This window comes from Trichosurus vulpecula, chromosome 8 (genome assembly GCF_011100635.1).
Source record: "Trichosurus vulpecula isolate mTriVul1 chromosome 8, mTriVul1.pri, whole genome shotgun sequence".
In the NCBI taxonomy this organism is placed as follows: Eukaryota; Metazoa; Chordata; class Mammalia; order Diprotodontia; family Phalangeridae; genus Trichosurus; species Trichosurus vulpecula.
This window is the reverse complement of record NC_050580.1, coordinates 229,773,287-229,799,622: the sequence shown is the minus strand read 5'-3', so window position 1 is coordinate 229,799,622 and position 26,336 is coordinate 229,773,287. Positions and strand designations below refer to the sequence as shown.

At 37.4% G+C, this 26,336-nt stretch overlaps 2 protein-coding genes across 3 annotated transcripts in view; one reads left to right on the top strand and one right to left on the bottom strand.

The window, feature by feature from the left end:
- The window catches only part of ATL1 (atlastin GTPase 1), a 146,094-nt gene extending 142,973 nt beyond the window's left edge, over nt 1-3,121 (top strand). For both annotated transcript variants that reach the window (XM_036735794.1, XM_036735793.1), the window contains one exon: nt 1,093-3,121. In XM_036735794.1, the coding sequence (XP_036591689.1) occupies nt 1,093-1,203 (111 nt within the window). In that variant the 3' untranslated portion in view covers nt 1,204-3,121. The remainder of the gene's footprint in view (nt 1-1,092) is intronic.
- Nucleotides 3,122-3,520: 399 nt separating this feature from the next.
- SAV1 (salvador family WW domain containing protein 1) overlaps nt 3,521-26,336 on the bottom strand; it is a 93,456-nt gene continuing 70,640 nt past the window's right edge. The window contains exon 5 of the mRNA XM_036736967.1: nt 3,521-3,901. Coding sequence (XP_036592862.1) covers nt 3,700-3,901 — 202 coding nt within the window. The 3' untranslated portion in view covers nt 3,521-3,699. The remainder of the gene's footprint in view (nt 3,902-26,336) is intronic.

Below are 26,336 nucleotides of genomic sequence, written 5' to 3'. Positions count from 1 at the left end.
ATCCAATAAATGGCTATTGACCACTTAGGACTGTGGTAATAGATGGATAGCCCATTTGCTAAATAAATAAAGCTACCTACATTGTCATCAAGAAAGGATACAAATTTTAACACCATTTATTACTGTTACTAACTTCTGTGTTCAGCAGAAATTTCATAAATAGGAATATTATATAACCATTTTTTGTTATGAAGCCCTCTAAGAAGTCAATGTTGACTTGGAAGGCAGTCTCTAAAGAAATAATCCAAGTTATCTATATGGCTCTGTGCTGGGGAACATTTTTAAAGGCATAGATGACCTCTTTATCAAATGTGCTTATGATGTAAAGTTAGGCAAGATATCAAATACTTTGTATCACACTCAGGATCCTGAAGTATCCTGACAGGTTAGAACACTGGGTCAAATTTAGTAAGATGAAATTTAAATAGAAACATCAGTTTAAAAAGTCAGCTTCACAAATACAAATATCATGGAAGCTTGGATAGACATAATTTTATTTGAAAAGGTTCTGGGCATTTTGGTCGACTTCAAGCTCAATATGAGTTGAAAGCATAATATGCTGATATGGTCCTATATGATATATTTTATATATCTTATATGACCTTATGAGCTTACAAGCCTGAATTAAGAAAGATACAATATCCAGCACTAAGGAAGTGATAGCCCTGCTGTACCCTATCCTGGTCAGATGTTGTCCTGGAATAGTGTGTTCAATCCTTTGGGAAGAACATTGATAAGCTGGAGACTATGGTGAGGATAACTATTATATATGGTGAATAAACTAAGGTTCAGTTGAAAAAACTTTTCATATTTAACCTCATGATAAAAAAACTCAGAGGAGATACTATAGCTATCTTCAAATAGGGCTATTATGTGGATAAAGTATTCAACTCCTTTTGATCTTGGCGCAAAAGGAACAAGTTACAAAGAAAACAATTTTGACCTGACATAAGGAATAACTTGATGACTAAGACACCCCAAAATGGAATGTTTAAGACACTAAAGAATGATGTTGAGATATAATTATGTTTGCCTACTTAAACATTTAATAATATTAACTATACTTTTCAAGTTCTTCTTTTGTACTTCCAGGCTTTATATAAACTCTACAGTGCAGCATCAACCCACAGACATTTGTATCATCATGCTTTTCCTGCATCAAAATCAAACTCTACTGAAGAATCAAAATGCAAGAAAATGTAATCCACATTTTTAAAATAGGTGCATGAACATCTATCCATTAAATCATCAGTTACATGCATCCATGTACATATTTTAAAGTATTTAAGATTAAAACAAAAGGTTGAAAACTGTCTGTTTACTTTTTAAGTATTTAATAAGCAAATAAAGCATGGTTTCCCAATTTTTCTGTGACATATTGTTATGTTAATATTAAAATGTATTCTCTTATTTATTAATATAATACATTTGTTCCACTTGAATTTACTAACTAATACTACTGGCTTATAATTAATTTAAATGTGTAATGGTATTCCTACAAGTTTCTATATGCTAACTTGGCTTCTGAAGAAATAAACTAAAAATCATTCATATAAGTATTTGTATAAGCATAGTATGGTAATACAATGCTTGATTCATACTATATCATCTTATATGTACTATGAACTCTTAGTTATTTTAAGTACACTTGATAGAACCTTTTCATTTGCTGTGTCAATAACTAAAAGTTTTTTCTCTATCATGATTAAAGCAGTGCTTCTTTTTGTCATAAATGAACAAAAAAGAATTTTGCATACACATTCAAAAGTTTCACTGTCCTGTATTCTTTTTTCCATTTAGAATATGTAAAATGTATTTCTTACAGGTTTATTCTTTGACCAGGTTGAACTATTATTAAAGTTCACTTTCCTGAGAGATTGATTATAAGTCACGAGAGCACTTGAGAGGTTTGAAGAAAGTTTGATAAGGGTTATCACAATTTGTAAAATACCACTATATTTTCACAAAAACTGGATTTGTTAAAAATATACTTTGAGCTTTTAAGAAATGTAGACACTTCCTTCTATATCTAAAGATGCCAAATTATACTTCAATATTGCCTAATTTCTTTAAAGAAAAAGGAAAGGAAAAAAGCTCTAATCCTAATTAGAACAATATCAGTGGAAAAAGAGAATTTGTCCACTATGTAGAGGTTTAAGGTTTGTATATCTAGCATGTACTATCTATTATACATTGATGACAGTTGAAAAGTACAATAGTATTATAATTTTCACTCTGTCAGTGATATTTCTGATCATTTCAACTACTCTCCGCTATTGTTTTAGTAGTAAATTAAATGACATGAACCTCAGCAAACAAACTTAAATTCCATAAAACTATAATTAAGAAGCTTATCATAAAATGAAAAACCTGTAAGCATTAATGACATTTTAGTAATATTACAGGCTCACTAACACTCTACTCTATGGTATTATTAATGCAAATATAAGTGATAAAACATACTCTGAAAAAAACAAAAATTTTAAATTTATTGACTTCTTAGGATTTGTAAGGAGATGTAACATGAAATCCTTTTAAGTATTGCACTAAACAAGATCCTAAACATTTAGACAACTTATGGAACCAATGAAAAATAATTTAGAAGAGTGGTTATATAACCTAAAAGATTTATAAAAAGAAAAAACTTACAACATGGAAAAATGTCAAATCATTTTGAAAAGAGGTTTCTTGCTGAATCCCTGATTTTTAGCTTGACAGTTTAAATTAACCTCGCAACATGTCAGGATATCAGTCTATTGTATGCTGACAAAAAAGACGACACGGTCTACATTAAGCTAAATTGTGTTTCTCCAACATTGTACTAAGATCAGTAAAAGTTATGGGTCTTAGAATTCATCTAGTCCAAGCCCATCTTTTTATAGATGTGGAAAGGAAGTCCAGAGAAGTCAAATGTCTTGCCCAAGGTCACACTGGTAACAAATTGCAAAGACAAGATTGATACTCAGATCCTCTTTCCTATCTATGTACACTGTCTCCCTGAAGTAGGCTTGTGCCTCAGGACACTAAGTACTGTGAGATTCATTCAAGTCCCTGTCCCTCTTATGCTAAAGAATGTTTTTTGCAAGTAAACTAAAAATGTCTTTAAATAAATCTTTCTTTAAGTTTTTATTATGTGAAAGTTATAAGTGACTACCCCATTTTGACATGTTTTGTACTATTACATAGTATTTGAATTATCTGTATCATTTCAGTTTAGTACATAAAGAAAGCCATAAACATCTAAGTATGCATATACCCATACAAAAGTATCATACACACAAACACATCATACACACACACACACACACACACACACACACACACACACACACACACGTATGTATGTCAGATTTGACTTTTCCATAGGTGCTTCCCCGGTCTAAGAGACTACCAAAGGATGATTTTGTGTTTAGTAATAGTTGTCTGGTAGTGACAGTGTTGCTCATTACATATGTCTCCATTTATGAAATTTGTAAGGCAGTTTACTAAACAATACCTGGCTCTCAAGGAATAAGCTAACTTTATTTTTAATCAATAAAAGGAGTTTTTTATTCTATAAACCAAATACATGTAGAATTACATTCAATAGTGCAATATCAACAAAATGAAAGCTGCTTTTCTTAGCCAAAACAGTTTTTAAAAAAGTAAAAATATTTTCAAGTCATTATAAAACTTCACAAATGTTCATTAAAAATTAGCTTAAAAATTTTTGCCATGTTGTTGGGCATACCATTGCTGTCTCTGTTTGCGGTTTTCTAACTCTGTGAGAAGAGCTTCTCTATATGCTTCATACAATTTAACAATACGTTCCAGTTCTTTCATGAAGAGCAGCTTTAGCATTCCCTGGTATGTATCGAGGTCAGCAAGCTGGAAGAGTTCCCATTTCAGAATATGGTCATATCTGTTTTAAAAACATAGACTACAATCATCATATATCCATTAAATCATAACAATGGATTTTTTAATAACATGAATCATTTCATTTTTTCAACCAAAAAAATTACACAAGAATTACTAGCCTAGAAATATTGGTCACAATGTCAATCACAAAGTTAAGTTCTTAAGAAAGGTTAATAACTACACTTAGTACTGCTTCACTTTGACTTAGGTTATAGAGACACACGTGTTTTCTTTAGTTTCCATTAGGAGATGGTCTGGTATTTACATATATCAGAAAAGCAGTATGGCATGTTGGATAGTGACATGGCCTCCGAGCCAGGGACACCTGGGTTCACTCCTGCCTCTGACACTTACTGGTTATAGAAACTTAGGCACTTAATGTCTGTGCTCCAATGGTATAGGAAGGGAGTTAATTCAGGAGGAAAGGAACCACTGGATTTAAGTAACTATTAAGTACCTGCAATGTACCAGGTACATTGTTTTAACCATTGGTGACATGACAAAAGCAAAACATTCTTTTCCTTCAAGGAAATTTTTAAGCTAATTTTATTGCCCCACCAAGGACAAAAGTATTTACTAAGCAGCTACTTTATATATGGCCCTGTGCTAAGTTACACAACTACACTGGCATACCCAGGATGGCTGCTAGTGCAGGTTCTTAGATCTGCTTTACTAAGGAAAACAACTTAAAAGGGGTCAATGATCTTCTTTAATTACATAGAAAAATACAAAGAGAAATAAAGAACAACAGACAGGGCTCTACTGCCTGAATCAAAGCTTTACATCCACCACTGAATCAAGAGAGCCTTTACCTCTAAGGAGTCTGGGAGCTCTGAACATGCGGCCATTCAGAGTCTCCACCAGGGAATAACAACATCTTTCTCATAAGCAAGCCCCCAAAGCAAAAGCTCACCTCTCACAATATATACTCTTTCAGCTAATAGGCTCAGAGCCAGAAGGCATCACAACCTAACTCACTGCCTAATTAGCGTATTAACAAAAGGTGTGCAAGCCTTCCTACAAGCAAGCTTCCCTTAATGGGCTACAAGCAAGCTTCCCTTAATGGGTTCCACATGAGGCCAACTAATGGGTGGGGAAGATCTTACACCCCCCATTAACATTACAATTGGGATACAAAGACAAAAATGAAACAATCCCTACACTTAAGCTTACATTCTAACAGGGGAAACAATATGTTCATATGCAAATATGTAGAGAACATGCAAATCAATATATATAAAAGGTCAAAGAAAGCAAGGGTATTTTCTTAAAGACAAAATTAAGGCATAATAAATTACACAATAAGTTGGTAAAAGGATGACTTACACAAATTAGTTGACAGTCTCAAGTTCATAAGGAATGGTATTCTTAGCACAATGGTTTTAAAAGTTACTCACTACTGAGATGAACAAGTAATAAAAAAGAAAATAACAACTTTAAAGATTTGTCGAGTTTTACAGATAGTAACTCAGTTCATCCTCACAGCAAGCCTGTAACAAGAGCACAATACTAGGCAGAAACCAGTGCAGGGATGTCTCAGAAATCCAGATGCAAGAGCCAGCAAGGCCCCAGAGAAGTCAAGGAGATGAGCTCTATGGCAAGGGAAATGGGAGAAAGCAACTGTGAAGTTCAGTGAGGGAGGTGGTCCCAGCCATATGCTGGGAGTAACCTCATAGCAGGGGTGAAAAAAAGGAGCTGGACACAGTAGAACAAAGGTCCTAAGCAGCATCTGGGTAACCACAGCTTACCATCAACTTAGCATCCAGGCAACCTAGTCCTAAACTACAGGAGGAAACAAAGTCAAACAATTCCCTCTGAAGGAGGGTCCTAGTTTTAGCCACCACATTCAGGAACAAGCAGGGCCTGCCCACACCACTTGGAATACAAGAACTTGACCCAAGCAAAGGCCACCCAACCTAGATACTAGGCTGATGAGATGAACACACTCCCCATATACTCTAAAGAAATAGCTAAAAGATACCTATGGGGTAAACCTCGAAGAAGGGAGTAACCTCACAAATCCAAGTACAGCCTCAGAAGGCAAAACATTTCCTAGACACAAGGATTACATGATATTCGGAAGAAATGAAATGAGACAGAGCCACAGTGAAGATTAAACAAGACTTGGCAGCAAGTATAATGAAGAGATGAGATTACGTTCTAAAAGGCAAATAGTAAAGTCTCACAAGCAAGAATAATTCATCCAGCAAAATCTAATATAATTCTATAAGAGAAAAGAATAGACTTCTGCTGAAGTAGAGGATTTCCAAGTATTCCTAATGAAAACAAAGCTAAACACATCTGAATGGACTATGTGGGGATGAACTATTAATAACGCTAACAGGGAGACAAGAACTAAATATCTCCTTAGAGCTACAGAAATATATTAAAGGGTCATAGAGAAAGCCAAATATGACAGAGGGCTTAAGGTTGGCTTTGCTGTTTTTATGGTCTCAGGAGGAGACAGAAATGGGAAAGAAAAGGGTTTATACTTGGACACAAAAGATGTAATAGAGGCATATAAAATGAAGAGTATGTAAACATGCAGAAAGTGTGAGAGGGGAAAGAGTATGCCATGAACGTCACTTTCATCTGAACCTGAAAAGGAAGAATGAACAAAATTACATCCTGCTCCTACACACACACACACACACACACACACACACACACACACACCCAAGATCATGGCAGAGAAATACATTAAATGGGAGAAGGGATGCAAAAGAGCAGAAATAACTCATTTAATCTATAGAACAAAATACCTCTCTAATGTTCTCCATATTTGTAAAGAGGTGAGAACAAAGAGGGGAAAAATTAGAAGACAGGATGGAAGGAAATACACAATCACTAATCATAATTATATAAAGAATGGGATAATCTCACCCATAAAATGGAAGAGAAGAGCAGAAATGCATTGGAAAATACAAAATCAAACCATATGTTGACAATTAAAACATGAAAATTTACATGGATGAATAAGAGGCTGCAGCAAAATTGATTATGTTTCATTTGAACCCAAAGGTAGCAATGATGATTTCATAAGAAGTTACATTAAATATATACAGCAAATATGTAATATATGATATTAATTATATCATTAATTACATAATATTAAATTATAATACTGTAAATATATAAAAATAATATTAAATATAAAATATATACAGTAAATATATAAATATAGATAAAGTGATAAGCAGGGAATAGATAGCAAACCAAGAGTAACACTGGATAATAACTAAATAGTAAATTATCTAAATAAGAAAAAGAAATAGAAAAATTGAAAAAGTTAATCAAATTGTATGGAGTAAAACTATAACAATAGATCTCAATTTGTATGGAGTAAAACTATAACAATAGATCTCAATGAACTTCTTTCAGACTTAAATAAATCTAAATAAACAAGAAAGATGTTGAGGATTTGCATAGAATTTAAGAATAATAAGAGACACTAAGTACCTGGTGATTAATGAACACGACATAAAAGAAATTTATATACTCACTTATGCATGGAAGCTTTACAAAAACTGGTCATGTACTACAACATAAGGAAATCACCAAAAATATAGAAAAATAAAAATGTTAAACATATTTAACAATTAAATGCTATTGAATTATATTCAATAGGTGGCCTTTGAAGAAAATTAAAAAGTAATTATAGACTAAACAACATAATTATAAAATAATGGTGGGTCGAGAGACAACAGAAAATTTCATCAAAGAAAATGACAATAATGAAAAAACATACCAAAACTTACAAGTTCTTTGGGAAAAAATAACATCACAACAAAACAAAAGAACAAATCAGTGAACTGAGCATAAAAGATTTTTTAAAATGTGTACAAATAAGAAAATCCCAAATTAAATAATAAAGTAGAAATGCTAAAATATATAGGGGACATTAATAAATTTTTTTCAAAAAACAGAATTCATAAGACAACACTAATTTAAAAGAAAATAATAAAATAATTTACATGATTTTAGAAGACAGGAAAGGGGCGGAGCCAAGATGGCCACATGAACACAACATCTTACCGGAGCTCTCGCAAGTTCTGTCAGATACCTCTAAAAAAGTGAATCTGAACAGATTTGAGAGTTAGAAGCCACTAGTAGACTGAGTGGGGCAAATTTCCAAGCCAGGAGAGTCCACAAAGTGGACAGGAGAGATCTGTAGGCTGGGAGAGGGCCTGGCGCACTGAACTGTACCAGACCACACCAAAGTGGAAGCAGCTGCAGAAACCAGCCAGTGATCCAGGCTGGGAGAAAGCTGGGCACCTGAAACTGGTGGAGATCCCCAGGCCTCCCAACACAGGATGGGAGTCTGTCAAAGTGACAGGAGGCAGCAGCAAAGTGCCTGCGGCTGCAAGACAACCACTCCTGCAGCTTGCAGCCCAAAGGTTTGAAACTCGCCTTGTTGAACTTCTGGGAGCCACAATGGCCAGCTCTCATCCCTCCCTCCTTGACCCAGAGAGAATACCTCGGGAAAAACCCTGGAATACAGGAGAAAGAAGTGGGGCTTCAGTAGCCAAACAGTGGGAATTTCTGATTCCCAGAAGGGTGGAGCCAGCAAGGGTCAACACCAGAAACCCAGATGTGCCTTTCCATTGCCAGGTGAAGTAGCAGACACCTGCACAAAGGCTGAGACCACCTGTCCTGGAGAGGAGCCCCAGGGGAAGAGGAGACTTCAGGCAGCCAGACAATCCTTCCCCCATACCTCAGGAAACCAGGGGCCATAACACACAAAGCCAGTAACTACGCTCACAATTCCTAGAACAAGAAACCTGGGACAGAGCTCCATGAGCCCCAAAAGCAGAAATCCACTGTGAAGCCAGGAAAAAGCTAATCAACATGAAGAACATGAAAAAACCAAGGAAAATTGATTCTTTTTACAGAGACAGGGAAGATCAAAATACCAATTCAGAAGAGGACAGCATTGATACTATACCCACATCTGATACCCCAAAAGGGAATGTGAACTGTTCTCAAGCCTAAAAAGCATCCTCGAAGAGCTAAAGGAGGATTTTAAAAACCAAATTAGGGACACAAAAGAAAAAATGGGAAAAAAAACCACTGATAAGATCAAATATTTAAAAAGTAAAATTGGAGAAAAGGCTAAGGAGATTCAGAATCTAAATCGAGAAAATGACAACCTGAAAGGTAAAATCAACCAACTGGAAAAGGAGACTCAAAAGCAAAATGAAGACAGCAATTCATTAAAAATTAGAATTGAACGAGTGGAAGCTAATGAGTCTATGAGGCATCAAGAAGTAGTCCAAGAAAAAAGTAAAGAATGAAAAAATAAGAAGAAAACGTGAAATATCTGATTGGAAAAACAACTGATGTGGAAAACAGATCCAGGAGAGACAATTTAAGAATTATTCGTCTACCAAATGATTACTCACTACTGAGATGAACAAGTAATAAAAAAGAAAATAACAACTTTAAAGATTTGTCGAGTTTTACAGATAGTAACTCAGTTCATCCTCACAGCAAGCCTGTAACAAGAGCACAATACTAGGCAGAAACCAGTGCAGGGATGTCTCAGAAATCCAGATGCAAGAGCCAGCAAGGAAAGAAATTATCAAACATAACTGCCCAGAGGTCTTAGAACCAGAGGTGAAAATAGTCATAGAAAGAATCCACTGATCATCCCCTGAAAGAGATCCCAAACTAAAAACACCAAGAAATATTATAGCCAAATTTCAGAATTACAAAGTCAAGGAAAAACTACTGCAAGCCACCAAAAAGAAACAATTCAAATATCATGGAACTATAGTCAGGAACACGCAGGATCTTTCAGCTTTTTTTAATATAGATTAAATGACAGGAGAAATTGGAATATGATATTCCAAAGGGCAAAGGAGCTGGGACTACAATCAAGGATCAACGACCCAGCAAAATTGAGCATAATTTTTCAGGCAAGGAGATGGACATTCAACAAAATAAGGGAATTCCAGACCTTCCTGATGAAAACCCCTGAACTCAATGGAAAATTTGACCTTCAAAAACAAAACTCAAGAGAGACATAAAAAGGTAAATGGGGAAAAAAACCCCACAAACCTTATTAATCAATAAGGGCAAATTATCTACATTTTTATATAGGAATATATCATTTTATGTATGTTATACATAGATATATGTCAATTTTGAGAATAGTACAGTTATAATGACAATCGAAAGGGATACACATAGACTGTGAGTGTCTGTATAAAATAACTGATACAAGGACAAAAACATAATTAAGAGATGTAAAGGGAGGTTTCTGGGAGAAGTAAAGAGGTAGTAGGAAAGGGTAAACTGCATCAAATGAAGAGGCATGAAAACACATTATAGTAGAGGGAAAGAAGGGAGGGAGAAGAGCAGTATTTGAGCTTTACTCTCATCGGATCTGGTTCAAGAAGGGAATAACATACCCTGATAAGTATAGAAATCTAACTAGTTCTACAGGCAGTAGGACAGGAAAGGGGGAAAAAAGGGAGGGGGGTGGTCAGAAGGGAGGGAAGAAGTAGCAAGTGGAAAAGGGTAAGATAAGGGAGAGGAATCAAGAGGGAGGGTAAACTGAGGAAGGTGGCGGTCAAAAGCAAAACTTTGTTGAGGAATGGAAGGGGAAATGGAGAAATAAAAGCATAAACGGGGCAGCCAAACTATGGAACCATGCCCAAAGGGCTACAAAAATGTGCACAGGAGCCAAGATGGCATCTGGAAAGCAGGGTACTCCCTTAAGCTCTCCCACAGGTCCCTCCAAACACCTGTAAAAAATGGCTCTGAACAAATTCTAGAGCTGCAGAAGCCACGAAACAGCAGAAGGAAGCAGGGCTCCAGCCCAGAACAGCCTGGATGGTCCCTGAGAATGGTCTATCACATGGTGCTGGGGGCAGGGTGGAATCCAGCATGGGCCATGCCAGGAAAGACCAGACCAAGAGCCAGGTGGAACAGACCATAGGGCCCTGAATTACTGAGGTGTGGCAGTTACCAGACTTCTTAAATGCAAAAGACAACAGGGCATGTTAGTGGAAAAACTGCTGGAACTGAGTGAGAGGAGTACGTGGTAGGCCCTAGCCGCAGGGGAGTGGAGGTGGTGCAGTGCTTTGGCTGCTTCCAGAGCTGCAACTGCGGTTGCTACCAGCCCTGGGCCCACCCAGTGGGAGGAATTAAGTGGCAGACCAGGGTAGGAGTGCAGACCCTGCTTTGCCCTGCTTGGATCTGGGTTGCAATCCTGGTTGGCAGTTCTTGGGGGAGGAAGAGTGCTGCTATGGCAGAGCTTGATGTATAGAAGAAGCTCTGAAAACAATAGCACAGCACCTAAAGCTTGGGACAAGACACTCTCTACTCTACAAGTACTCATACCCTGACAAAAAAGCTCAATGGTCGAGTAGTTGGCTGGGAACATGGCCAGGCAGCAAAAAAGGACTCAGACTCAGACTCTACAATCTTTTTTTGGTGACAGAGAAGATCAAAACATACATCCAGAAGAAGTCAACAAAGTCACAGAGCCTACATCAAAAGCCTCCAAGAAAAATACGAATTGGTCTCAGGCCACAGAAGAACTCAAAAAAAATTTGGAAAAGCAAGTAAGAGAAGTAGAGGAAAAATTGGGAAGAGAAATGAGAGAGATGCAAGAAAATCACAAAAAACAAGCCAACGACTTGCTAAAGGAGACCCAAAAACATACTGAAGAAAATAACACCTTAAAGAATAGACTAACCCAAATGGCAAAAGAGCTCCAAAAAGCCAATGAGGAGAAGAATGCCTTAAAAGGCTGAATTAGCCAAATGGAAATGGAGGTCAAAACACCAGTTAAGAAAATACCACCTTATAAATTAGACTGGAGCAAGCGGAAGCTAGTGACTTTATGAGAAACCAAGACATTATAAAACAGAACCAAAGGAATGAAAAAATTGAAGACAATGTGAAATATCTCACTGGAAAAACCACTGACCTGGAAGAATAGTTCCAGGAGAGATAATTTAAAAATTACTGGACTACCTGAAAGCCATGATCAAAATAAGAGCCTAGATATCATCTCTCAAGAAATTATCAAGGATAATTGCCCTGATATTCTAGAACCAGAATAAAATAGAAATTGAAAGAATCCACAGATCACCTCCTCAAATAGATCCCAAAAAGAAAACTCCTAGGAACACTGTCACCAAATTCCAGAGCTCCCAGGTCAAGGAGAAAATACTGCAAGCAGCCAGAAAGAAACAATTTGAGTATTGTGGAAACACAATCAGGATAACACAAGATCTAGCAGCTTCTACATTAAGGGATCAAAGGGCTTGGAATATGATTTTCTGGTGGTCAAAGGAGCTAGGATTAAAACCAAGAATCACCTACCCAGCAAAACTGAGTATAATGCTCCAAGACAAAATACGGATTTTCAATAAAACAGAGAACTTTCAAGCTTTCTCAGTGAAAAGACCAGAGCTGAATAGAAAATCTGACTTTCAAACATAAGAATCAAGAGAAGCATGGGAAGGTAAATAAGAAAGAGAAAACATAAGGGACTTACTAAAGTTAAGATGATGTGTGTAATTCATGAGACACTTCTCAGCATTAGGATAGTTGATGAGAATATGCATATATGTACATATATACATATATATATATATATACACACACATACACATACACATACACATACACATATACAGAGGGCACAGGATGAGTTGAATATGAAGAGATGATATCTAAAAAATAAAATAAAATAAAGGGGTGGGAGAGGAATATATTGAGAGAGGGAGAAAGGAAGAGATAGAATGGGGTAAATTATCTCACATAAAAGTGGCAAGAAAAAGCAGTTCTGTTGGAAGGGAAGAGGTGAAAGGGAATGAGTGAATCTTGCTCTCATTGTATTTGACTTGAGGAGGGAATAAAATACACACTCAATTGGGTGTCTTACCCCACAGGAAAGTAGGGGGAAGGGATTAAAAAAAGGGGGAATGATGGAAGGGAGAGCAGATGGGGGAGGAGGTAATCAAAAGCAAACACTTTTGAAAAGGGACAGGGTCAAGGGAGAAAAGTGAATAAAGGGTGACAGGATAGGATGGAGGGAAATATAATTATATAATATAACAGTCATTAGCAGGAGAACTGAACTTTTAAACTTAACTTCATAGGCAAAGAGACAAAGAATTGTGGCTTGAGCAATCATACAAAGTGGGATATTAATACAGAACAGGATTGATTACAAATTTATAAAATGATATAGAATCAACATAATTTCTTCAAAAGCACTTAAAAATTTCCTTTATAATGTTTTTGTCCTTGTACAAGTTGTTCTCCTGTTTCTGCCTAATTTTCACCACTTCAAAGTGGTCTTCCCAGGTTCCTCTAAAGTGTCTATTTCATGATTTCTCATGCATAATAATATTCCTTTACAAAAATTCATATGCCTCAATTTGTTTAATTATTCCCTAATATGTAGGGATCCCTTTAGTTTCTTTTCTGGACTCCCAGAAGAATAGCTGTTATTTAATATTTTGTACATATGGGTCCTTTCTCTCTTTGGTCTCTTTTGGGTATCTTTGGGTTGAAGGATAGATACAGTTCAGTGACTCTTGGAACATAATTCCATACTATTTTCCAGAATTGTTGGACTCATTCACAGCTCCACCCAAGCACTTATTGAAATGCCTGTTTTCCTACAATCTTTTGCCATTTTCTTCTTTTTCTCAATTCTGTCATTCTGATGAATGTGAGGTAGAACCTCATAGTCACTTAAGTGATTTGGAATATTCTTTCATATGTTTGTTAGCTTATATTTCTTTTGAAAATGGCTATTCATATTGTTTTGGCTACTAGGATGGATCTTATTATACATTTGAATCAGTTCTTTATGTATCTTGGATATGAGAATTTTTTCAGAGAAACTTGCTGCAAAAAAAGTTTTCCTCATTTGCTACTTTCACTTCATATTTCAACTGCATTAGTTTTGTGTAAAAATATTTTAATTGTATATACCCAAAATTGCCTGTTTTATTTTCTATAAAGATACAGTGGAATCTCTCTATCCTGTTTAGTTATGATGTTCATTACCTGAAATGTTATTTACTTGTTTATGATGTCATCTTTTATGTTTAAGTCATATATTCATTTTGAATTTATCTTGATAAACAGTGTGAGATGTTAGTCTTTACCTAATTTTTTCCAAACTACTTTCGAGCAGTTTTTGTCTAGTGGTAAGTTCTTACCCCGGAATCTGGGATCTTTGAATTTGATGTTATACTATTCCTATTCATTTGCTTCTCTGTTGAGTACTTAATGGGTTCTTTGCTTGTGGTCTTCTCAGCACTGAGGTAATCAAGTGCCCCAGGGCCCTGAGACAGCTATATTAAGATCCAAGGTTGGTGTTTGCCTTTTGGGGCATACTCATGGAACAAGTGTTGAGACTCTGGGCAAGCCGTAACTGCCCCCCGGGCTTTGTAACCTAGATAGATGTTGATGATTCTCTGGTAACTATGAATTGTGATTTGAATCAGACAAGGTCTGTTGATGTTTGTAATTTGTTTCTATTTGCCTAAAAGTTCAGGGGAGTGATCTTTTCCCCCAGAACTAAGTGAATGATATATGTATGTTTGATTAAACTGAGATTATTAAGACCTTAAAGTTGCTTTCCTTAGAAAAGCAGATCAAAGAACCTGTGTTAGCAGCCTTTCTGTATGCTGGTATTATTGGTTTTACACCCCTACAGCAGCTGCTAGCAAGACTGTTGCTGTAGTTAATTAAAAGAAAACTCTTTATCCCTCATATGTTCAGCTTCCGGGAAAATACCAAGACATCTGCTGTAATCTTTTAAGTTGTAAAGCTAGCTCTAAGAGATACATTAACCTTGAACTGTCTTTGTGGTGAGGGTATAGTCTCTGGGAACCCCCTTGAATCTGGAATACAATCTCTGCGAACCCCCTTGAACTCTCCTTGTGTGGTACCGGAGCTATTACTAGGGAGACCCTGCCCCCAGCCCCTAACTAAAAACCCAGTTTGCATAAGAAAAACAGACTTAGTTCCTGCCGTTTGGCTTTCAGCAAGTGTCTCTGGGCCCCATGACTGTTTTAAGGAATGTAAGCTAATTAACCAGAGGAAAAGCCTGATGCTAACAGTCTTCCTTTGTTTCACTGAGTGGGCTCAGAGATGTCTCTATCTTTTGTCAACAGACCAAGCTGGAGCATCTCTTGGTCTGTCTATGGCCATTAAGGATGAAAGCCTCAACCCTAGACATTATCTTGAATTATATGACTTTTGCCTTATCTTGAGCATATACCATGTTGTGGGAAGTTATGGCAAGTTGGACACAGAGATCCTGGGTTGTAATTTCAGTTGACACTTTGTCAGCTATCTGATATGTTGTATTTACAATCTATTCAGGAGGTTCCTCTTATTGTATCATGGTCATAAAAAGTGAAATAACACAGGCTTGCCGAGTCTGCAAAATAACATATGTAAACTTCAAGAGATAATTAACCACTGTATCCTGCTTTTTTTCTGTATAAATACTATTTCTTCACCCCAACTCCTGGTCGTTTTGATTTGGGCTGCTAATTGCCCCTAAATGGAGGCAAAACTTCTCCATTTAAAACTTATTCACTTGAATCTTCCCACTTGATCCAGCCTTGGCTTGAGGCTATAACCTTACATTATCATTAGGCCCAAATCTCTACCTAGCCTTGCCCTTTATTGTCCAGCTACTTCCTACCCTTGATACTATCAATATTCATGCCTTCAGCTACTTCCCACCCTTGATACTATCAATATTCATGCCTTCAGCTACTTCCCACCCTTAATCCCATTCTCCATTCCTGGAGCCTGACCTCATCCCAGTCCCATCAAGCACCTCCTTAGACTCCTCCTCAAGACCCTCCCTAAACCCTTCCTCCCCAGGACCACCCTAGATCCCTCCTACAATCTTTGTGTATATAAGTTTCATCTTGCCTCCACAAAGGCTCTCAGATTCAATCTAGCTCAGACTGAATCTGGCAAGACTGCCCAATATGGCAAATCCTTAACAAACTTTGTCTTTTTCCTTGGCTGAGAAAGCTTTTGGCAGGACCCAGTGTGTCGGTGTTTTGGGGTCTCGAGCACCCCTAGAAACCTATGGTTCCCTACCATCATCAGTTTTCTTTAACCTCATCATTTGCACCATCAAAGAAAGTCTTATGTCCCTAACAAACCTTTGCAGGCACCAGGGAGTCTGCTAACTCAGGTCCACTAACAAGGCCTGCAATATGCAGATCGGTCCCATAAATCAATCAAGCATTCTTTTGTTATAGAGAGGAGTAGTTATTAGTTTCACATGAGTGTTAATCCTCTGTTCTTGATGTAACCAATCATATCATTCTCACCTCCAAGACACTGTCTACCCTGTATCCAATGCCATTGGTCTTTCCCACCTACCCAACTCTGTACTCCTCAAAACTATATTTAAGTGGGTGAGTTCTACCTTAGGATCATTGAGAGAGACCACTGACCCAATCTATTGGACAGTGCTTGCCTCACTAATAAATCAATCAAGCTCAGTTTGTTTACCTTAATTTTCAAATATAACACTTTCAAAATCTAATTAATGCCATGAGACACAAGACCAAAGTACTAAAGACAAAACACATAACCTACCTCTTGCCAGAGGTGATTGCTGTTGTTTGTCCTTCATTCTCGAAAAGGACCACGGCATGGGAAAAGCGATTCCATGGCTTGCCATCGAATTGGATTTAAGTGAGGGAGGGCTATGCAAAGTTACCAGCTTCACTTTCTCCTCTGGAGCCATCTGGGTCCAGTGGCAGGATATAGATCAGGATGACCAGAGATGGTCCCCTGCCAGAGGTAGGATTTCCAATGCAAAACAAGTCATATATGTATGTGTGTGTGTGTGTGTGTACATATACATATGTACATACATATTTTGATATGGCCAATATGCCGATTTATTTTGCTGGTATATACATACACGCATACATATGCATATACAGTATGCATACATATATATAAGTATTTATATATGCTGAGTACATAACACTAAAGATAGATAGATAAACATACACAGCCACATGCTTGTGCGTGTGTGTGTATTTACATCCCATCCTAAAGAAGGGCAATGTCAATGAATGTTTGAATTACAAAAAAGCTATGCTCATTTGCCAGCAAGGTTATGCTCAGCAATACGTAAACCAAGAATTACCAGAAGTGAAGGCTGGCTATTGAAAAGGCAGAGAAACTACAGACCAAGCTGCCAAAATTTTGCTGAATTGTGGAGAAAGCATGGGATTTCCAAAAAAAAACATCTACTTCTGCTTCACTAACTACATGAAAGCTTTTTACTGTGTGGATTACCACAAAATGTGATAAATCCTCAAAAAGATGAGAGTATATCTTACTTGTCTCTGAAGGAATCTGTATGCAAGTCAAGAGGCAACAGTTAGAACGGAACATGGAATAACTGATTAGTTTAAGATTGGGAAAGGAATAGCACAAGGCTGTATGCTGTCATCTTATTTATTCAACTTATGTACAGAGCACATCATGAAAAGTGCCAGATTGAATGAAATCAAAACCTGAAATTAAGGTTGCTGAGAGAAACATCAGCAATCTCAAATATGCAGATGATACCACTCTGATGGCAGAAAGCGAAGAAGAATTAAGAAGAATCATGCTGAGGGTGAAAAAAGAGGGTATAAAAACCTGGCATGAAATGTAACATTAAAAAAAAAAAGCTAAGATCATGGCATCTGGTCCCATCACTTCCTGGCAAACAGAAGGAGGAGAAATGGAAGCAGTGTCAGATTTTATGTTCTTGGGCTCAAAAAATACTGTAGACAGTGACTGTGGCCATGAAATCAAAAGGTGCTTGCTCCTTAGAAGGAAAGCTATGGCAAAATTGGACAGCATACTAAAAAACAGAGTTAAAGCTATGGTTTTTCTAGTAGTAATCTATGGCTGTGAGAGTTGACTATGAGGAAAGCTGAGCACCACAGAATTGGCACTTTTGAATTGTGGTACGGGAGAAGACGTTTGAGAATCCTTTGAACAGCAAGGAGATCAAATCAGTCAAAACTTAACAGTAACCAAGAAATGAATAAATTTTTGAAAATGAAACCCATAAAAAAAGAAAAAAAACTAGAAAGAAAAAGATACCCATGAGGCAGATGATTTTCTTTGCAAACACCAAAATAACACACCAGAAATGTAAACAAATATAGAAACAAAGGAAAGAAATTAATTCAAACTATTCTTTGGAAGGACAAATACTGAAGCTAAAATTTAAATACATTACCCATATAATGAAAAGACGGGACTCACTGGAAAAGATCCCTGATGTTGGGAAAGATTGAAAACAAAAGCATAAACTTTGGGAGATAATGGAGGACAGAAGGACCATTGAGGTCACAAAGAGTTGACATGACTGAATAATAACAAAAATGTGTGCATACATATTATACATACATATACATATATGTGTATATACACCTATCTGTATGTTATGAGGGGTTTATCTTACTTTTTGTTAAATTGGAAGTGGAAGTAAAAGGGAAAGATATTAAAAGTTTATAAAAATAAATTTGCAAATAATTTTTTAAGGAAATTAAGACAGGAACCTAACTGGAGCCAATTCTATCCCACCAAAAGCTAACCAAGAAAGGGAACAGGGAAAATTAAAAGAAAAAACTCATCAAGGTGAAATGACAGCTTTGAGGTACAGCCCCAGTGGTAAATCTACTATATCAAAGGGGAGGAGTTAGAAAATAAGCAATAGAGGAATATAAGGGGGGGGGGGAACCCTAAAACCTCTAAGGAAGAAATTTAGCTAAAAATCTAGAATAAAACCCCAATCATAAATTTCTAGAGAGATAAAACAAGGAAAAGACTAAAATCAGAAGGAAACATGAGTACAATGTTCTACTGGTTCTGCTCCTCTCACTCAGTATTATATCATGTAGTCCTTTCCAGGTTATTATGAAGTCTGCATCTTCCCCATTTCTTATAGCACAATAATATTCCATTACATTCATATACCACAACTTGTTCAGGCTTTCCCCAATTGATGGGCATTCCCTTGATTTCCAATTCATTGCCACCACAATAAGAGCTGCTATAAATATTTTTGTACATATAGGTCCCTTTCCCACTTGTGTCATCATTTTGGGATTTAACCCCAGGAGTGTTATTGCTGTGTCAAAGGGTACGCACAATTTCACAGCCCTTTGGGCATAGTTCCAAATTACTCTCCAAAATGGCTCGATCTGTTCATAACTCCACCAGCAATGTATTACTGTTCCAATTTTCCCACATCCTCTTCAGCATTTATCATTTTCCCATTTTGTCATGTTAGCCAATCTGACAGGAGAGATGTAGTACCTAAGAGTTGTTTTCATTTGCATTTCTCTAATCAATAGTGATTTAGAGCATTTTTTCATATGACTATAGATATCTTTAATTTCTTCCTCTGAAAACTGCCTGTTCATATCCTTTGACCATTTCTCAATTGGGGAATGGCTTTTATTCCTATAAATTTGGCTCAGTTCCCTGTGTATTTTAGATATGAGGCCTTTATCAGAGTCATTGGTTGTTAAGATTTTCTCCCAATTTTCTGCTTCCCTCCTAATCTTTGTTGCATCGGCTTTGTTTATACAAACACTTTTCAGCATAACATAATCAGAATTATCCATTTTGCATTTTGTAATGCTCTCTGTCTCTTGCTGGGTCATGAATTCTTCCCTTTCCCATAGATCTGATAGGTAAACTATTCCCTGCTCTCTCAAATTGCTTATAATATCAGCCTTTATTTCTAAATCATGAACCCATTTTGACTTTATTTTGGTATATGGTATAAGATACTGGTTTATTCCCAGTTTCTGCCATACCATTTCCCAATTTTCCCAGCAATTTTTGTGAAATAGTGAATTCTTAGGCCAAAAGCTGGATTCCGTGGGTTTATCAAAGAATAGATTACTATAGTCATTGACTTCTATGTCTTGTGTACCTAACCTATTCCTACCACTCTGTTTCTTAGCCAGTACCAGGTAGTTTTGATGACTGCTGCTTTATAGTACAGTTTGATATCTGATACAGCTAGGCTACCTTCCCTAGCATTTGTTTTCATTAATTCCCTTGATATTCTGGACCTTTTACTCTTCCCGATGAATTTAGATATTATTTTTTCTATCTCTATAAAATAATTTTTTGGTTGTTTGATAGGCATGTGTAATATCAATTAACTTGTGACTTTCTTACTGTTTTAGAATGTTAGATTAATTAAGTGTCTTTGATTGAGCCTTACTACTTGCAAAGCCCAGGCCCAAACCCGTATCTACTAGGTGCTAAGCCTATGTGGGAGGGAAGCCTTCAGGGTTCTAAGGGGAGTTGCTAAGACCAGAGCCAATAGTAGGAGCCTGAGTTCTGGTCACTCAGATGACATTTGATGACGGCTAAAGAGTGCATAAAAAGAGAGAACAGAGATATTTGCTTGGGGCTCTCACTCTTGAAGGGGTCTTGATGTGGAAACTCTGGGCAACTGTAGTTAAGAGCCCTCCAGCTTGTAAACCCGGATGTTGGGACTTTGTTAAACCCTGGTAACTATGCACTGAGATTTGAATCAGACAAGGTCTGTCTGTTGGCATTTGTAATTTGTTTGAATTTGCTCTGAAGTTCAGGGTGCTGGCTTTTTCCCCCGAACTAAGTGAATGATATTTGTATGTTGAAATGAAAATAAGACTGTTAACCCCTTAATGTTGCTTTCCTTAGTAAAGCAGATCAAAAGAACCTGTGCTTGCAGCACTCTTGTTGTTGGGCTTCTGGTGGTTTTTCACCAAAACAGCAGCTGCAAGCTGAACTGTTGCAACAAATGGCATAGTCGTGGCAGGATCTACAGATTAAAAGGAAAATATGGCATTTTGGGGTACTGGGGTGGTTGAAAGTTTCCCAGTTTTTGGATTGCTCTTTGTACTTGGGGTGGCTATCGTTCCATGGAGACCCAGGAACAACAAATGCCTGAAGGAAAACAGGCTGGTGGAAGTGTTGGGAGTGGTTTCCTCAGGGCCCGGAGCAGGGGCCCTGGGAGATAATTCCTCCTTCCCAGGGCTTGAGCTGATAAGCCTGGCTCTGGAAGACTGTGCTGAAAGAGTGAATGCCTTGAGATTATATTGTACGACAACTTTTGAAACAGGAGTGGACAATGACCGTTCTGCAGAATCGACAAGAGCAGGAATTGCTGGTGAGGAGAGAGAAGCAGAAGATGATGGCAAGGAAAACTGCCTGCATGAGAAGTTTGGAAAGCCAGAGCAGAGAACTTTGAGGTGAGCAAAATGGTGGAGAATCACCTACATCGTAATCTCCATTCCAGCAGAAGCCAGGAGAGGCCGGCTGGAGCCAGACAACTAGGAACCCATGAGCTTGGAATTCAGCCCTAGGGCAAGATGGAAACTTTGCAGCAGCAAGGAGCTAAGTGTGCCTTTCTGCTGCCTCCCCCTTGGGCTGCTTGGGCCCCAGGAGGGAGGGGCGGATTTGTTTATGGTGGGGTGGGGAAAGTGCCTCGGACCCCCAGGGACCCCACCCTGTTAGCATTATTGCCCAGCTGCCCCTCAGAACTTGGAAGCAGGGACTGGAACAGCACGGGGAGAACAGACTCACAACAGAAATTTGTTTGGACTTTTTCTTTGAGCTGGGACTTTGGCTTCCAAGAGGAAACCTGTAATGGGCAGTTGTAACAGTAATTAAGGTGGGACTTTTTGCTTTTCTTCTCTGAAGTGCCTTTAATGATTCTGGCCTTTGTTTGAATGGGGAAGATAAAGTGGGATCTTTTTGTCTTGGTTATTTCTCAGCACAGAGACAATTGGGAGTCATTGATTTGTACAGGATATGATACTGGGGATGGGGAACTATTCCACACCCAGCCTGGCTCTGAACAGCATATAATTGAGGACAGCTTGGAGTTTGACTTTTGGGGCACACTCATGGAAGGAGTGTTGAGACTCTGGGCAAGCTGCAAACTGCCCCCAGCTTTGCAACCTGGAAGGTGGCACTGGTAACTATGTATTGAGATTTGAAGCAGACAAGGTCTGTCTGTTGATGTTTGTAATTTGTTTGTATTTGTTCTGAAGTTCAGGGTGCTGGCTTTTTCCCCTGAACTAAGTGAATGATATTTGTATGCTGGATTAAAGTAAGACTGTTAACCCCTTAACGTTGCTTTCCTTAGCAAAGCAGATCAAAAGAACCTAGGCTTGCAGGATTCCTGCTGTTGAGCTCGTTTTGGTTTTTCACCCCCACAGCAGCTGCTAGCCAAATTGTTACAACAGGAGTGTGGGGAAAAGGATCCACCCTCAAGAAGTACTTTACCTGGATAGTCTGTATTAACTAAAGGGATTGAAAAAATTACCTTGCTTTGACCTAGGGGTGGACATTTGAATTGTAAACAAGTATTTTGGGAATGATTGATTGGAGAGATTAACTTGCTGGGACCTAGGGGTGGATCATGTCTGTATTATAAACAAGTATGACACTGAATGACAGGATTTGTTTTGTTGTGAATGATATGTTTTAGTTTCCTGCTTGATTGGATCAAAATGTATAATGCTTCTATTTGTTCCAGGATCCATGGCCATTTAATTTAGATTTTTGTTAGGCCATGGAACCTGCAAGGGTAATATCAATTAAGTTGGGACTTTTTTTACTGTTTTAGAATAATAGATTAATTATCTTTGATTGAACCTTACTAGATGCAAAGCCCCAGGCCCAAACCCCACAGGTGCTAAGCCTATGTGTCCTAAGGGGAGTTGCGAAGATCAGAGCCAATAGTGGCAGCCTGAGTTCTGGTCACTCAGATGACATTTGAAAGAGAACAGAGCTATTTGCTTGGGGCTCTCACTCTTGAAGTGGTCTTAATGTGGAAACTCTGGGCAACTGTAGTTAAGAGCCCTCCAGCTTGTAAACCCAGATGTCAGGACTTTGTTAAACCCTGGTAACTATGCATTGAGATTTGAATCAGACAAGGTCTGTTTGTTGATGTTTGTAATTTGTTTGTATTTGCTCTAAAGTTCAAGGTGCTGAACTAAGTGAATGATATTTGGATTGAAATAAGATTGTGAACCCCTTAACATTTCTTTCCTTAGTACAGTAGATCAAAAGAACCTGTGTTGGCAGCTTTCTGTGTGCTGGTTGTTGGTGGGGTCTTACACCCCTACAGCAGCTGCTAGAAGATTGTTGCAACAGCATGGCACTGAATAAGTGAATTAATTTAGGTAAAATTGTCATTTGGCCTAAGCAAGGGCAACTAATGTTTTTCCATTTATTTAGATCTGACTTTATTTGTGTGAAAAGTGTTTTGTAATTGTGTTCCTATAGGTCCTGGGTTTGTCTTGACAGGTAGACTCCCAAATATTTTATAGTGTCTACAGTGATTTTAAATAGAATTTCTCTATCTCTTGCTGTTGGGCTTTGTTAGTAATATATAGGAATGCTGAGGATCTGTGTGGGTTTATTTTATATACTGCAACTTTGCCAAATTTATTTATTTCAAGTAGTTTTTTACTTGAATCTCTAGAATTATCTAAGTAAATCATCACATCATCTGCAAAGAGTGATAAGGTAGTTTCTTCTGTGCCTATTCTAATTCCTTCAATTTCTTTTTCTTCTCTTATTGCTAAAGCTAACATTTCTAGTACCAAAGTGAATAATAGGGGTGATAATGGACATCTTTTTTTCACCCCTAATCTTACTCAAATGCGACTAGCTTATCCCCATTACATATAATACTTGCTGATGGTTTTAGGTAGATGCAACTTATGATTTTAAGGAAGACTCAATTTATTCCTATGCTTTCTAGTGTTTTTAATAGGAACAGGTGTTGTATTTCATCAAAAGCTTTTTCTGCATCTATTGGGATAATCATATAGTTTCTGCTAGTTTTGTCATTGATATGATCAATTATGCTGATAGTTTTCCTAATATTGAACCAGCTTTGCATTCCTGGAATAAATCTTACCTGGTCATAGTATATTATTCTCATGATAAGTTGCTATAATCTCTTTGCTAATATTTTATTTAAAATTTTGGCATATTAGGGAAATTGGTCTATAACTTTCTTTCTCTGTTTTGATTCTTCCTGGTTTAGGTAATAGTACCATATTTGTGTCATAAAAAGAATTTGGTAGGACTCCTTTGCCTATTTTCCTAAATAGTCTATAAAGTATGGGAATTAATTGCCCTTTAAATATTTTATAGAATTCACATGTAAATCCATCTGGCACTGGAGATTTTTTCGTAAGGAGTTCATTGATGGCTAGCTCAATTCCTTTTTCTGAGATGAGATTATTTAGGTATTTTCCTTCCTCAGTTAATCTGGGCAATTTATATTTTTGTAAATGTTCATTCATTTCTCTAAGATTGTCAAATTTAGGGCCATACAATTGGGCAAAATAATTCCTAATTATTGTTTTAATTTCCTCTTCATCGGAGGTGAATTTACCCTTTTCATTTTTGAAACTGGTAATTTGGTTTTCTTCTTTCTTTTTTTTTAATCAAATTGACCAAAGGTTTATCAATTTTATTGGTTTTTTCATAAAACCAGCTCTTTGTTTTATTTATTAAACAGTTTTTTTTATTTCAGTTTTATTAACCTCTCCTTTGGTTTTCAGTATCTATAATCTAGTATTTAATTGGGGATTTTCCATGTGTTCTTCAGTTGCATGCCCAATCCATTGATCTCCTTTTTCTCTACTTTATTCATGTAAGCATTTAGAGATATAAAACTTCCCCCTAAGAACTGCTTTTGCTGCATCTCATAAGTTTTGGTATATTGTCTCATTATTGTCATTCTCTTCAATGAAGTTATTAATTATTTCTATGATTTGTTATTTGACGCACTCATTCTTTAGGATTAGATTATTTAGTTTTCAATGAATTTTTAGTTTATCTTTCCATAGTCCTTTATTACAAATAATTTTTATTGCATCATCATCTCAATAGGATGCATTGACTATTTCAGCCTTTCTGCACTGGACTGTGAGGTTTTTATGCCTTAGTGCATGGTCAATTTTTGCTTATGTGCCATGTACCACTGAGAAGTTATTTTCCTTTCTATCCCCAATCAGTTTTCTCCAGAAGTCTATCATATCTAAAATTCTATTTGCCTTCTTAACTTCTTTGTTTATTTTGAGGTTAGATTTATCAAGTTCAGAGAAAGGGAGGTTGAGGTCCCCCACTACACACCATAGTTTTGTGTAGTGGGCCAGCTCTGAAAAAGTCCATTCTGGAATAAAATACAGGCCAGGTTTTTACTGAAGCCTGTTCTTGCCCTTGGGCTGATAACTCAGGATGTGGGCTCTCCAAAGCCCCTTGGCACACATGTGCTAAATACCCTGCGTGAGCTATTAACACAATATTGTTGCAGCAAAAGGGAACAAAGCATGAGGAAGTCACGTAATGTAAAAAAATGTTTCACAAGAGAACTTGTTTATCTGCTTGCCTAAAACATACATAAGCCCTTTCCCTCAGTTTAATAAATAGAACTGTGCTATACCTGGCCCGTGTACTCTTTCCACTCTCTGCGGCATCCTTTTTCCCTTTGGTATCTTGGCCCTACAACCACTGGTGCCAAGTGGTGCCCAAACAGGGACCTGAAGCAGACGGACCTGAGGCAGACGTACTCAAAGCAGATGAAACTGAAGCAGACGAAACCAGGGGACAGAGACTCTGACAGAGTGAGTCCCCCATGGAGAGGCCCTGACAGAAACGGAGCTCCGGTTGGCAAACAGAGTCAACTAAGGTAAGGGCAATAATCTTTCCTCTCCTTTACTTTCACTTTCCTATTCTAAGGTGTCACCAGGCTTACACGGGGATTAGAGAGATGGGGCAGATGCAGTTGGGAGAGAGAAACCGAGAATACTATATGAAAGCTTTAGAGAGGCTAGTAAGAGAGAGAGGTCTCTTAATAACAACTGCCCAATTACAGGAATTTCTAAAAACAGTAGAAATGTGTTGCTTCTGGTTCCCAAAAGAAGGAACAATGGATCTTAAAGAATGGGAGGTTGTAGGAAACCAAATGAGTGAATATTTCAGAGAAGTAGGGCCTGCAGCCTTTCTAGGAACAGCCTTTTCTATTTGGAACATACTAAAAATTTGCCTACAAAAACCAGAACTCTACCTTTAGCCACATAAATTTTAAAGGCAGATGTAGCCACAGGAACATTTGAGGAAGAGCAGTCAGCCAATATGCTAGAACATCACTGCAAAATCACAAAAAACTTTATTTACAGCAGGAACAAGTCACTCCATCTGCTCCCCCACCCTTGTATAAGTCAACATCACAAATCTGGGCAGGAGAGTTAACATCCCAAGAATCTGTAGTAGAAAAAGCAATTAGGATTGCTCGAGAACAGGGAGAAGACGTGCCCATAGAAATGACACTTGCTTTACCAGTCACTGAAAGACCTAATCCTCAAAATGCTCAACAG